The sequence below is a fragment of the Chiloscyllium plagiosum genome, chromosome 3 (genome assembly GCF_004010195.1).
Source record: "Chiloscyllium plagiosum isolate BGI_BamShark_2017 chromosome 3, ASM401019v2, whole genome shotgun sequence".
NCBI classification, from domain to species: Eukaryota; Metazoa; Chordata; class Chondrichthyes; order Orectolobiformes; family Hemiscylliidae; genus Chiloscyllium; species Chiloscyllium plagiosum.
In genome coordinates, this window is record NC_057712.1 from 53,249,092 (window position 1) to 53,264,136 (window position 15,045).

Below are 15,045 nucleotides of genomic sequence, written 5' to 3' on the forward strand. Positions count from 1 at the left end.
ACCCCACTTAGTGGACGGATCCCTTTTTCCCTTTCGTTGGTCCCTGGAGGGCTTCTTATATCTAGGCATTTTTATTACTCCAGCATTTGGTCAGTTGTATAGGGCTAATTTTGTGTATTTATTGGAAAGGATAAGGCAGGACCTCCAGCGATGGGGAGACCTGCCAATTTCCTGGTTGGGTAGAATAGCATTAATCAAAATGAATATCCTGCCCCGTCTCCTATATCCTATGAGAATGCTTCCGGTGATGCTGCCGAGGACGGCTTTATGTAAATTATATGGCTGGCTGAGTTCCTTTATCTGGAATCATAGGCGGCCCCTCATTAAGCTGAAGAAGCTACAGCTTCCACAGGCGAATGGTGGATTGGACTTCCCAGACTTTAGGAAATATCAGTTAAGTTCCCTATTAAGTTATATAGCTGATTGGGTCTTGTCTGATCCACAATCAATCTGGTTGGACATCGAGGCCTCTCAAGTAAAATGAGAGGCCTCGACTTATTAACCTTTTATTTTCAGACAAGCGGAAAATCATTACAGATCACTGTAAAAACCCTATAATACTAAATACAATCAAGGCTTGGAATATAATGCGGCAAAATGAGGGCAATTCACATAAAACATTATGGGAGATAGTGGGAGCATGGGGATTCCAACCGGGGTTAACAGATGCCACTTTTAAACTCTGGAGATCCAGGGATAGCTCATGTCTAGGGGATCTATTTAAAGACGGGGTCCTGATGTCTTTCGAACAGCTGCGTCAGAAATTCGGATTACCCAATTATATACAGAAGAAGACTACGTTATTTATAAATCTTTATAAATCCGATAGAGAATGTAGTGTCCTACGACCAGTGGGGGTATCTTCCGTCAGTACTATTTATCATCGGGAGATACGGATAATCTGCTTAAAACATGGGATCAGGATTTGGGACTAGAAATCTCTATAGAAACGTGGAATGATATTTGGGAAAATGCTAGAAGAATTACTATTTGTAACAGAACCCAGGCTATCCAGCTGAAGATAGGGCCCATATAGCACCGGTTCAATTGGCAAAATTTAAGGTAGAAGCATCTCCAATGTGTCCTAAATGCAAAATAGAGGTGGGCACTCTTGTACATTGCTTATGGACCTGTCATAAGATCCGTAGATATTGGACTAAAGTAGCAAGTACCCTGACAGAAATTTTAGGAACGGAAATTAAAGTGGACCCTGTATCTCTCCTCTTGGGCTTTTTGAACTTCCCCTCCCTGGATACGTACGAGAAGAGACTATTTTCTTTTCTTTCTTTCTGTGCAAGGAAAAATATTTTGGTGAACTGGGCGGCTGAGGGCCCCCCTGGACTTTCAAATTGGCACAGACTAATTATGGAATGTATTCCCCTCCTAACAAGGGTTCGATTTGAGATTACAAACCTGGCTCGTCCGGGGCCCCTCGGGGGAGGAATCCCGCACGAATACGGGTTTTATTACATCTGATGCTAACACATTCCGAGCATGTAAGAGACTTAAATATACACTCTGGTTAGTTGTAGGTTAGATTAGTAGATAGTTGAGTTTTGTTTGAGTTTTTTTTCCTTTTTTTTCGGTTTTTTTCTTTTGTTTTTTTTTGTTAAATTTTGGCTATTGTATATTGGAGCTAATTGTATATCAATGTTTATATCTGAGAGTTTTGTTTATTTTTGTAAACTTGTAAAAATGTTAAATTTCTAATAAAAATATCTATAAAAAAAGGTACTACAATGTTGTTAAAAAAAACATTGTTTGTTATTTCACTCTATTGACATAAACCTGAGGGCTGCGACCAGTAGATTAGTGCTATATAATTGATTTTGCAATCTGTTATCAAAGCCTGCCATTTCATAATTTGATTGACATGGTTAGAAGTAGAGATGTTTGCTGATTAAAATGGAAGGACATTGATGAAGTAACTGAAGATTGTTGGGCCAGGTACTCCTGCAGAGATGTCTTGGAGCTGAGATGACGGACCTCCAACAACCATCTTTCTGCATACCAGGTATGACCCTAAACAGCAGAGAGTTTGCTCCTGTAGATGATTCCAGAATTGCTAGGGCTCCCTGCTGCCACACTATCTAATGTGGCTTTGACATCAAGGGCTGTCACTCTCATCTCACTTCCGGAATTCATCTCTTTTGTTCATGTTTGAACCAAGGCTGAAATGATGTCAGGGGTTGAGACCCTGGCAAAACCCAAACAGAGAGGAGGTTGTTGTTGAATAGGTGCTACTTGATAGCATTTTGATGACACCTTCCATAACCTTACTGATGGTAATGTCACTAGACTAGTAATCCAGAGCCTCTGGGACATGGGTTTACATCCTGCTCTAGGAAATAGTGAAATTTTAATTCCGACATGTCCAGAATTCAAAGCTAATCTAATCTATCATTACTACACATTGGAATTGGCTGTCTAGGCAGTTTCAATCAGTTCAAAGGGACCTAGAGATGGGCAGCAAACAGCCACATTTCATACAAGAATTTGGACCACCTTATGCTTCACATTTGGACCACATTTGGCTTCCAAGGCCATCTCAAGTTGATTAGAAAGAATCTCCTTGCTCAGTGATGCAGAAATTCCTCAAGTTCCATTTAATTAATTGTCCTGGGCTACAGGAAATGTCCATTGCCTTGGAATTCTGAGCTATGAATCTACTTTTTGAAATGCAAACACAAAATTTGAACTAATTTGGAATTTTATTCCATTTCACTCATTACACTTATTAGAAGTATGTTTCCTAATTTGTGTGAAGTGTTCGAATATATTTTTCTGTTCTGCATTCCACTGTTATACCGCTATGGATTTCCCAGAGCATAAAGTTGAACAATTACCCCAATTGTCTAGATTAGATTTTAGATTTAGATTACATTACAGTATGGAAACAGGCCCTTCGGCCCAACAAGTCCACACCGACCCGCCGAAGCGCAACCCACCCATACCCCTACATTTACCCCATTACCTAACACTACGGGCAATTTAGCATGGCCAATTCACCTGACCTGCACATCTTTTGGACTGTGGGAGGAAACCGGAGCACCCGGAGGAAACCCACGCAGACACGGGGAGAACGTGCAAACTCCACACAGTCAGTCGCCTGAGTCGGGAATTGAACCCGGGTCTCTGGCGCTGCGAGGCAGCAGTGCTAACCACTGTGCCACCGTGCCGCCCACCACTGTGCCACCGTGTCTAGGTTCATACTTGAAAAATGGGTTATGTTCTGGAGGAAGGTGAAAAATGTTTGGTCTGTATCTTGATGCAAGAGGAAATACAAAAGAAGAGATAACAAAGTGGTGTAACTGAAACTAATGCATAGTACCTGGCAGTCGAAACTACTTTCTTCAGTGATGCATGCAATAAATATGCTTTTGTTAATCTTCACTTAAAACAGAATCTTCTGCCTTGTTAATAAGTGGGTAATCATTTTCTCTATAAAACATGATAAAATGTTTATTTAAAGTGTATTTCATGCACTGTTTGAGATACAGTAGATAAACTACAGTTGAACATTTTAGTTTTTTCAGTTCATTAATGAAAACTGTTGATACTAAGAGGTACCAGAGACAATATTGTGACAATAATACATCGAAAACCTGTATCCAACACTTATTAAATCAATTTGCAATTGTTCAGAATGTGTTTACCTAGGTTTGCAAGATTGGCAAATGATAATGGAAAATCCAACTACTGTGAGCAGTAATTCAAATTGATATGAAAATACTTTAAAAGCGTACAACATCTGATGTACAACATTGCTGTACATGTGTATATTCACACAAACACCAAGGACATTTGTTTTGATTTACAAAACAACACAAGAATACTATCTTCTGTAGAATCAGACAATCTTGTGTTACATGGAAAACTATACACAACAAAACACACAAAATTCATACTGTTGTCATCAGACAAGAACATTCATAGAGATTACAAACTAAATTCCAGTTCTTGTTTTGACCACACACCCAGTTCACTTCAATTTTGAGTCCCCGTTAACTTGTTTTACACCATGTACATATTTGTGAATAAAGTCTAATCACACCTACATGCATTATATGTTCCTAAGAGTCTCATTTTACAAGGTTCCAGAAATTTTCTTCTATAATAAATTAGTTGTTTGTTTAAATGAGAAGTAATTCAGATTTCCCAGTAGTGAACCAGAATAAGGTAATGATTGTAAAAGTTTTCATTGAAAATAAAATTATTTCTGTTGGAATGTGGAGGCTATACATTTGAACCCTCAAATCAAGCCAGTCTTGGTTTGATTTTTTTTCTTCTTCAGAAGTTCTGGCACTCTTTTTTTAAACCCCCACACTACCGCCTAACAGTGGTTTACCCCAGCATCCATGGTGTGTGTGCAGGTGTGAGACACAGTAAGAGACACAAGGTGTACGAATCTTTATTCAATTTCCACCACCAGGAAGATAGGAAAACACCCGAGTGGCCAGTGACAAGCACTGCCCTTCACATCAAAGAGCAATGCTGTGTGATCAAACAGTGAAGAGGAGGGCAGGGATTAAATCAAAATAGAGTTGGAGGGGGAAATGATGCATTCCACTTCCTGCGGCGCCCACCTCTCCCTGAACAACTCCAGGTGTTGGTGGACACCACGTGCTCCTTCTCCAAGAACACCCGGTCCCTAACGTAACCGCGGAAGAGGGGTATGCAGTCAGCCCTAACGACCCCCTCCATGGCCCGCTGCCTGGACCTGTTTATGGCCAGTTTGGCCAGGCCCAGGAGCAGACCCACAAGGTGGTCTTCAGACCTGCCCTCCCTCCTCCGTACTGGGTGCCCGAAGATCAGGAGCGTGGGCAGTCTTGGTTTGATACAACATGAATTGCATTCTGATTGACTGTGATTTTGCTGTTATCTATTTGGATCCACATGATAAACTGGAACAACAGTTGGTCTGAAGAGATTATGTTCACCCTCTATGTTAGTATATTCGAGGCAAACAGCATTGAATGGAAAATTACTTAGAAGTATGTGGAATAAACAAATCAAATTTAATATAGGGCAAGATGAAGTAAGGTGGGAAGGGTTCATTTGGAACTAAGAATTTTCCTGTGCGTGTATTGTGCACATAAAAGTACTAATCATGTTGGAAATTGTGGCATTGGAAAAGCACAGCAAGTCAGGCAGCAACTGAGGAGCAGGAGAATCGATGTTTCGGGTATAAGTCCTTCATCAGTAATGTTGGAGGGCAGGGGGGTTTCATGGGGAAATGGGCCTGAGAGATAAATAGGAGGGATGAAGTAGCTGTGAAGGCAATAGGTGAGGTGGGGGTTGATGGTGACAGGTCAGAGGGGAAGGTGGACCGAGTAGGGTATGAAGGAAGATGGCCAGGTACAATAGTTTAAGAGGGCAGTGCCAAGTTGCAAGGTTGGATCTGGGATGGGGGGGGGGGGGAACCAGATGAAAAACTGATGATGTCGACATTGGTGCCATGTGGCTGGAAGGTCCCAAGGCCTTTCTCCAGGTGTATGTGCCTTGGATTTGACAGTGGAAGAGGCCCAGGACTTGCATGTCCTTGGCAGGGGGGAGGGGGGGGGAGCGCAGGAGGAGTTGAAGTGGTCAGCTACAGGGCTAGTGCGTGTGTCCCAGAGATGTTCCCTGAAATGTTCCATGAGTTGACATCCTGTCTCCCCAATGTCAAGGAGACCACATTAAGAACAACAGACACAGTAGATGAGGTGTTTGGATGTGCAGGAAAATCTCTGCTGTCTGTGGAAGGATCCTTTGGGGCCTTGGACGGAGGTGGGGCACCAGTTTTGCACTATTTGTGGCAACAAGGGAAGGTGGTGGAAGTGGAGGGTACATTTGTGGGGACAGAGGTGTGGACCTAATGAGGGAGTCGGAGAGGGAATGGTCTCTACAGAGTGTTGATAGGGGTGGGCATGGAAATAAATCTCTGGTACCACTGTAGGTGGCAGAAATGGTGGAAGATGAGGAGGTGCATCCAGAGACTAGTGGGATGGAAGGTGAGGACTGGGGGATTCTATTCTTCTATCTTTGTTGCAGTTGGAGGAGTGGGGTTAGAGGGTGGAGATGCGGGAAGTGGAGAAGATGTGCTGGAGGGCATTGGGAGGGGAAATTGTGGTCCTTGAAATAGGAGGCCATCTGGAATGTCCTCCTCGGAGCAGAAAAGGTGGAGGTGGAGGAACTGGGAGTAAGGATTGGGGCGATGGGAGGTAGTCCAGGTAGTGATGGGAATTGGTGGGTTTAAAGTAGATATCTGTGTTGAGTCAGTCACCAGAGATGGAGATGGAGAGGTCCAGGAAGGGGAGGGTCGAAGATGGTGCAGGTGAACCTGAGGTCAGGATGGAAGGTGTTAATGAACTGTTCACCCTCCACCTGAGGTGGTGCCAATACAGTCATCAATGTAATGCAGGATAAGGTGGGGGGTGGTGCCAACTGTAGCTGCAGAGGGTGGACTGTTCCACATAGCTGACAAAGAGGCAGGGGCCCATGCAGGTGCCCATGGCTACCCCCTTTGGTCTGAAGGAAGTGGGAGGACTTGAAGGAGAAGTTATTGAGGGTGAGGACCAGTTCCACCAATTGAATGAGCATTTTGGTAAAGGGGTTCAAGCAGGAGAGGAAGAAGTGAAGGGTCTTGGAGGCCTTCACCTTAGTAAATGGACTTGTAGAGGGACTGGATGTCCAGGGTGATGAGGAGGCGTTGGGGGCTGGGGAAACAAAAGTCATGGAGGAGATGGAGGGTGTGGATAATGTCCCAAACCTATGTGGGGAGTTTCTGGACCAAGACGGACAGATCGGTATCAAGATACGAGGAAATAAGTTTGGTGGGGCAGAGGCAGGTGGAGACAATGGGTCAACCAGGGCAGTTGGGTTTGTGAATTTTAGATAAGGGGTAGAACCAGGCAGTGAGGGGCTCTGGGACTATCAGGTTGGAGGCTGTGGATGGCAGATCCCCTGAGGGGATGGGAGGTAAGGTCATGGTCAGGGGGGGCAATAGGAGGAGGTGTCTGTGAGCTGGCACCTGGCTTCAGCAGTGGGTTTAATGATGAGGTTGGGGTTGGAGTGGAGGGCTGCACTTTATGAGGGTTAGAGAGGTAGACAGGTGGTCAATGTCGTGGCGGCGATTGAAGATAAAGAGGTCGAGGGCGGGTAATACTCACGATTGTCCAATTATTGAAGGTGGGACTAGGAGTTCTTGGAGGGGTGGGTGGGAGTCCAGATGGAAATAAGTAAGCATGGAGGTGGAACCGGCAGAAGAAGAGTTTGATGTCACAACCAAGGCCATATCATTAATTGTATAACTCATACCCTCGTTCTTTGGACCAAAATGCAATACCACTCATTTATCCAGATTGAACACCATCTGCTAATTTTCAACCATTGAGCTATTTGATCAATATCCCTTTGTAACCTTACAAAACCTTCTTCACTATGCTACCAATTTTGATATCGTCCACAAACTTAGTAATCATGCCTTCTAAATGCTCATGCAAATAATTTATAAATGACAAACAAGAGGACCCAGAGCCAATCCCCATAGAACAGGTCTTCATTCCAAAAAGCAACGCTCTATCATTACTCTATCTCCTGCATTAAACCAATTATGTATCCTGAATCTATCACCCTGAATCCCATGTGACCTAACTTTACTAATTAGTCTATCATGTAGAACCTTATTAAAGGTTTACTAAAATCCAAATAAACAACGTCTATTCCTCTGCCATCAACAGTTCTGACTTCCTCAAAAAACTCAATCAAGTTTGGGGGAGACAATTTTCCTTGCACAAAAACTATGCTGACTATCCCTAATCAATTTTTGACTCACTAAATATCCATAAATCCTATCTTTTATGATCACCTCCAACAATTTACACACAACTGAAGTCAGATTCACAGGTCTACAGTTCCCAGGTTTCTCCTTACAACCCTTCTCAAACAGAGGTACAGTATTTGAAATGCAAAATTTATATGAAGTGACAGTAAACCAATTTCTCAATGAGAAGGAAGTGAAATTGGGGTAGGAGGGAGCCACAGGTATGCACAGTTCTTATTGTCCTTATGTCAGAGTCAGAAACAACCCCATATCTCAACTGGTAACTTTTCATTATATTGAAAATTTATAAGAAAAGGGAAATGAGATTCTTTTTTTAAAAAATTTGATGTGAAATGCAACTGTCACTGCTCCATAGTCTGTATATCATTTAACACAGTATCCACATTAAAGATACATATTTGACTGTAATAGAGCAATGGGTTCATGAGTTCATGAATAAAAACATTGAATACAGCGCATCCTTTTTATCTGGCTTTTGATGCATTTTTCAATGAGTGGCTGTGTGCATTTAAAATTTTTCATCTTTCAAAATGACACCTGTCACCTGTCCGTTTTCTTCTGTTAGTCTGAGCAATGAACATTCATGCTAATGCTTTGTTTCAATAACAGGCAACACACTTTTCACACTCCAGCACATGTTTAAAATATCTGCAGTAGCATTGGAAGATGGTCACGAATGTATGGGTGTTTGATATTTATCTTCAAACACATCACTATTAATCTTTTTCTCCTCTTCATTGTCTTGTACACATTTCTTTAAATCTGTTTTTACAATAGAGTTTTTTGAGTAGGTTTTTACTTTACAATGTGGTTACTTCCCAAGGAGGTAAATGGAAAATTCACTGGCATCCAAAGGCACATTACATGCATTATTCATACGATTCATGGGATTCCAAAATATTATAATTACAGCACACATCTAAAGTATCAGGTGTCCACTCATTCAAGTACTAAGAAGCTGCCTTATTACAATCTGAAACACATAAACCTCTATGAATATATCAATAGGACTGCTGCAATTGCACTAACACCCATCAAATTCTATTGCTACCCTTAAGGCACTTTTACAATTTGGCACTTCAGTAGTTTGAATAATGAGGGAGCCATGTTCATAAACCAATTTTCTCCCCCCTCCCCCACCAATCTCTAACAATCTCTAGCAATCCTGATGGCCTAATCCCAATAATAGAGTCAAAATCATAGGCACATTAAAAAGTAACTTCACATGTTGTTACTCATTTAACCTAATGTCAGATGACACCCCTTTAGGGATCTTGGTCCACTTCATTCTGGATTTAGAATTTTTTAACATTCAAACATTCTCTTAAATGTTGCTGCAAACTGGAATAATCAGAAGCACCAGATATACTGCACTCTTAAATTTTCTTTTAAGAAATATTACATCTATTTTTAAAGTGCACCCATAAACTCTGTGTTTGGTCCACTATCCCGACAAAACTCCATAGAAATAGCATCTTGACAAAACAATGATTGGAGGTAATTTTTCAGAGGTTATTTGATTTTTCTATATTCAATGTCAGCTTGTGGTTCACATTCCATCACTGAGAAAGCCACTCCTTTATGGGCTTTGGATAAAAGTGTTATGCATACATAAAATGTAAAAATCACACAACACCAGGTTGTAGTCCAACAGATTTATTTGGAAGTACTCGCTTTCAGAGTGCTGCACCTTCATCAGGTAGCTGTCTGATGAAGGAGCAGTGCTCCAAAAGCTACTAGTTCCAAGTAAATTGGTGGTGTGTGATTTTTAACTTCATCCACCCCAGTCTTACACCAGCACCTACATGGCACACATAAATAGACTTTGAAATAAATACAGAAATTATTAATGTAACAAGGGAACAGTAAAGGACTTAATCCTCTAAGGACCATCAATTGTCAACAGCTCTGCTTCAATACTACACAGATAGTATTGAAATTATTTTCCAACATTATTTGAGAAGTCAATTTCATGGGGTTTGTTAGAAATTAAAGCATGAATGATCGCTTCAACACCTTTTTTAAAACAGAAATAGTATCCTTTTTAATACTGTAACAAGACTAATTATATCTTTAAGAAAGTAAATATGCGGTGTTGTTAATTACGGTGGACATTGCTTTCCTAATCACAGATTACATAGTGGTCACAGTATGTGATGTTTTAACTAGGAGATACTAAGGCCTCTTTAAAGTAAAATATATATATTTTTTATAGGTCTGGAAAATATTATTGAACTGAACAGAGATGATACCAAACTGCAGCAAAATGCAGATCAAATCCAATAGTTTTGTCTACAAAGCAGCAGTTAATATTTGCAAACAAAACTTGGGTTGTTATTTTTTATTGAAATCATATCGATAAGACTCCAATTTTCATCCCGTTACTATGCTGTCAGCAAGAATAAAACTGGGAATGTAACCACTCCACCAAGAGTAGGAAAAAGAAAAAGCAGTCAGGAATGTTACTTCTGATCAGTAAACATTACTAAACATAAGTAAACAGTAATAAACAATTTGATGTAACATTAAAGTAGGATGAAGTTTGATTAATAAAATTTGTGTTATGGACAATTATTATTGATGTTCATTTTAGAAGTGCACACAAATGGTCACTTAGAAAAGGTACATAAATGCTCCTGCCATCATTACATGATCACTGCTTTCAAGAACATTTACAAAAATCAGAGTTGGTTAGATGATGAAAAAAAGAAAGAGGCCAAGGTATCTCCTACAGATTGGTTTAAAGTTGGAAGCTTTCAATGCTTTTGGGGGTTGTGAAACATGGAAGTGAAATAAGCCTAACCAATAATCCTTGATCTTGAACTTGATTAGCAGTAAATCTGAAAGCATTCATACTTATAATGACACCGCACAGATGCAAAAAGTTGGGGAAGTTTAAAATTCTGTTAATTTAATTTCTTCTGAGTTTAATAAGTAAATACTAGACTGTGACCATTGATAACACTCACAATGCCAATAGCAACCATTTGTAACTTGGAGCTGTAGACAACATCAGTAAAGATTCCAAAATGCTTTCACTTTGGAAGTGAGGCATTTAATGAACTGAGGTAAGTTAGGAGTTTAATAGTTGAACAAGTTGGATGTGTGTTTTCTCAGCTAAGGGAAGAGAAAAGTTGCCTGCTGCACAGCTCACAGGATGTAGATCTAGTTACAGATTGGCTATCATATCAAACTCCCATCCCTCCACTTTGCTGATAGCCTTCTCACATATGCCCTGATATTAATCTAAACAGCTGAACATTGTACTGCTCAATGATGATTGCACAATTGCTGAGTGGTTGGCACTGCTGCCTCACAGCATGATGGACCCAAGTTTGAACATTATGGTCAATTTAGCATGGCCAATTCACCTAACCTGCACATCTTTGGACTGTGGGAGGAAACTGGAGCACCTGGAGGAAACCCATGCAGACACAGGGAGTATGTGCAAACTCTGCATGACCCTAGTGCTGTGAGGCCGCTATGCCACTGTGCCGTCCCTTAATAAAACAGCTGAAGATGGTTAAATCTTGTACAAATTCCTGCAGAACTCTTGCAGAAATATCTTATGGTTGACCTCCAAAACTTGGGTTAGGTGTTACCCCAACCAGCACAGATTGTTTCTCTTCATTCTCATTGACTCTAGTTTTGCTGGAGTTCCTTGATTTCCATTCTCGGCAAATACTGCTTGTTGTCAAGGGTAATCCCCCTTAATTCCTCTCTTGCATTCTGCTCTTTGGTCATTTTGGATCGTGACTGTAACCCAAACTGAACATTAGTGAGCACGTAATTGCTCACTGCTAGTTTGTATTCTCGACAAACCTTCAATCACTTTGCTGTGTAGACTTCAGGGTGATAATTAGCTGGGTTGGATTTGTCCCGCTTTTTGTGGAAAAAACATATCTTGGAAATTTTCTACATTCCGGGGTAAATGACTCTGTTGCATGTGTATTGGAATAACTTGGGGTGCAACTAATCCTGGAGTATGAGTTGTTAGTACTGTTGCTAGAATGTTGTCAGAGCCACAGCCTTTGCAGTGGTCAATGCTATCAGCCATGAAGTGAGGCGAATCAAATTGACTGATGCCATTTTCCTCACAGCTCTGCCCTAGAGCTGCTGCTGGCAATCTGATTGCTAGTATGATTGGATGTTTTAGATATAGATTTAGATTTAGATTACATTACAGTGTGGAAACAGGCCCTTCGGCCCAACAAGTCCACACCGACCCGCCGAAGTGTAACCCACCCATACCCCTACATTTACCCCTTACCTAACACTATGGGCAATTTAGCATGGCCAATTCACCTGATCTGTTTTGGGAGGTTTGATCATATAATGATTTGCAAAAGTTGAGTTTACAATGTAACATTAGGTCTCATGCTAAACGTTTTCTTCAAGCTGTTCTTTTACATATCTGCTAAGTCTGAAGTATTTTTCAAGCATTAAGCACAAAGAATGTTTCAAATGTTTCCATCCTCTCAATCTAACAACAGTGCACTCTGACCCCTTAATTACAAAGAACTTTTTAACCAAAATTCTTTGAAACATTGTGTGAAATACCTTCAAAAGAAGCCCCTCACTTTCCTTGCATTGCCATCTCCTTTCATTGGAGGGATGCTGCCGGCAGGGCAGCCAGCCCAAGCATTCGCCACCAAAATGGTATATAAGAATGGGTTGGGAGATGATAAAGTCTTTCTGAAGTCAAAGTACTTCAATTACTCACAAAATTTCCAAGGTCTAATTTTGATAAATCCGTGCATCCAGTTTATATTGTCCAGTGGCAGGAAATAAGTTTTACCCTCTGTGCAAATAAAACCTTAACTTCATCCGGATTATCATTGTGTGCTCTGTAACCGGTTTACAAAGTATGTTTTTATCCTGGAGAAGCATGAGATCTTCTTTATCAAATTGGATATTCCAAATATCATGCACAGAAATTATTGATTCAAATCAAGTCAAGCATGCCAAATGAATAGCCTAACAGGAATCTTTGAGGAGATTTTTCACTCCTACTTTGGCAGGGAATTGAGGTGAACAGGCACTAAGAAATTTTCAGCCTGGCTGCTGGTATACTGGCTTTCTTATTCCATGCCACAGCCCTACCCAGCGGCGTTTTCCTGGAGATGGGATGGGTATGTGACAGTGTCCCCCACTACAAGACTGACAGCCAAAGAAAGCTCTACAAAGATCAATTAAAGGATGTTGACTCTGATTGTCCATTCATATTCAGGTCTCCCAGATGTGTTTTGGGAGATCTCAGCTAAACTGTCTCCCAATGACAGATCAGGCTGCCAAAGTCCTAAGACTTAGAGGCCCTTATAGGCCATCTGGAATCAAGCATGAGTTACCCTGTAGAAGAGTTCTCTCCTGCACAGCAATGATGGTCAGGTCGCTGAATCTTATTATTTTCCTGTAGTTTTGAAAAGGTTGGCGAGTGGGTGTCTCCATTTTGGAATGCCCTTTCCTTCACTTACCCAACATAGCAGCAGAACAAGCTCTCCAGATTTAACAGTCAGCCCTCTAGCAATTGATTATTCCATCCAGAGAATTGCTCCCCAGATAGTGAGAACTTCTGAACCCAATTTCAGCCTAATAGCAGCATTCAGATAGCGGTCAGGAAAATCCTGCTCTTGTATCTTGGCTACCTAAGTATCAGAAACATCTAATTCTCTGATATTGGATCTGTCCTTCCCCAAGTTGTGCCTAATTACTAACATAATATTACCTACCAAGAGTCATTAAATTTGTACTCAACTCACTATTGATCCCAGTTCATAAATATGAAAGTCCTACCAAGTTGGCGAATTGCACAGCAATGTTTCAACTCACTCTAGAGTGATTTGATCTCTCCTGAGCTTCTCCTTTTTTTGCTTTGCAGAGGGAAATCAAGGTCTCATACTATTTATTATTACAGTAGCCTATCGTAGCCTAAGTTTGAGTAGGTTTTTCAAAATCTTGTAAAATACTGAGACAAGTGTACAATACAACAACGAATGGCACCTCCTGGGATCTTAAATTTGAAAGAAATCTTAGTCTTTTGGGTCTTGACACTGACTGCAATCTAGCATGTCCTCTGAGAAATTTTCCACTTGAATTGTTGTGGTGTGGAAGGTAAACTTGCTGCGAAGGATCTCTGTGGTTTCCTTCAACACAGACTGAGCATCCACGTTCTCCTCTGTAATGATAAGAGCACAATTAATGGAAAGGCAGTCTGTAGTTGTTTCAATCTGCAGGTTCCTCTGGTTGCCTCATCAAACTCCATTTTAAAGTAATATTTCACATTTCTTTGAAGACATAACCTCATCTAAAGAACTGTTAAATGATATTAATTTGATTGTTCTGTTGATGCTAAAAAGGAATCCTCCCTTTTATCATCTCTTATTTGGCAAAGTGTTGAATACAAGAAATTGGGATGTAATTATACTAAACAGTTAGGACACAGTTGTCTTTACATTTCTGGTTACCATATTATAGGAGAGACATATTGCTCTCGAGATTTTACTAAGGAGATTTTACTAATTGTATTGTTAGGGCTTGAAAATTGAGGAAAGATTGGATAGGTTGGAATTACTTTGCTTTGAACAGAGGAGGCTGAGATGTGACTTAAGTCCAGGTGTACAAAATAATAAGGTTTGGATAAAGAGGACAGGGAAGACCTGTTTCCCTGAATAGAGAAATCTCCCTGAATGGCACCTCCAGGGGGACAAAATGAAGATGATCAGAAAAATTAGATGGGATATGAGGAAAAGCCTTCTCACCCAGTGGGTGGTGAATGTCTGGATAGTGGTTGTGGCAGAAATTCTCAACTCATTCAGAAGTAACATGGATCCTTCTTTTAACTTACCCATTCATGGCATGTGAGTGTCGACAGTGACCAGCAATTTATTGCCTGTTCTTAGTTACCTTTGAGAAGGCGATGATGAACAGCCTTCTTGAATCACTGCAGTCCTTGTGCTGTAGGTAAACCCACAATGCCCTCAGAGAGGGAATTCCAGGATTTTGACCCAGCAACACTGAAGGAACACCATGTTAAGTAGCTCAGAGGACAACTTGTAAGTGGCAAGGTGCCCTTATATCTGCTGCATTGTCCTTCTAGATGGAAGTGGTCATAGACTTGGAAGGTGTTGTCTAATTGGTAAATTTCAACATTGCAACTTGAAGATAGTTCACATTGCTGCTACTGAGCTTTTGGAAGCAGTGCCAGTCAAGCTAGCTGCTTT

At 40.9% G+C, this 15,045-nt stretch overlaps 1 protein-coding gene across 1 annotated transcript in view; it reads right to left on the reverse strand.

Moving 5' to 3' along the window:
- Window positions 1–12,068: 12,068 nt before the first annotated feature.
- The window catches only part of slc30a2 (solute carrier family 30 member 2), a 137,020-nt gene continuing 134,043 nt past the window's right edge, over window positions 12,069–15,045 (reverse strand). The window contains exon 8 of the mRNA XM_043682126.1: window positions 12,069–14,000. Coding sequence (XP_043538061.1) covers window positions 13,855–14,000 — 146 coding nt within the window. The 3' untranslated portion in view covers window positions 12,069–13,854. The remainder of the gene's footprint in view (window positions 14,001–15,045) is intronic.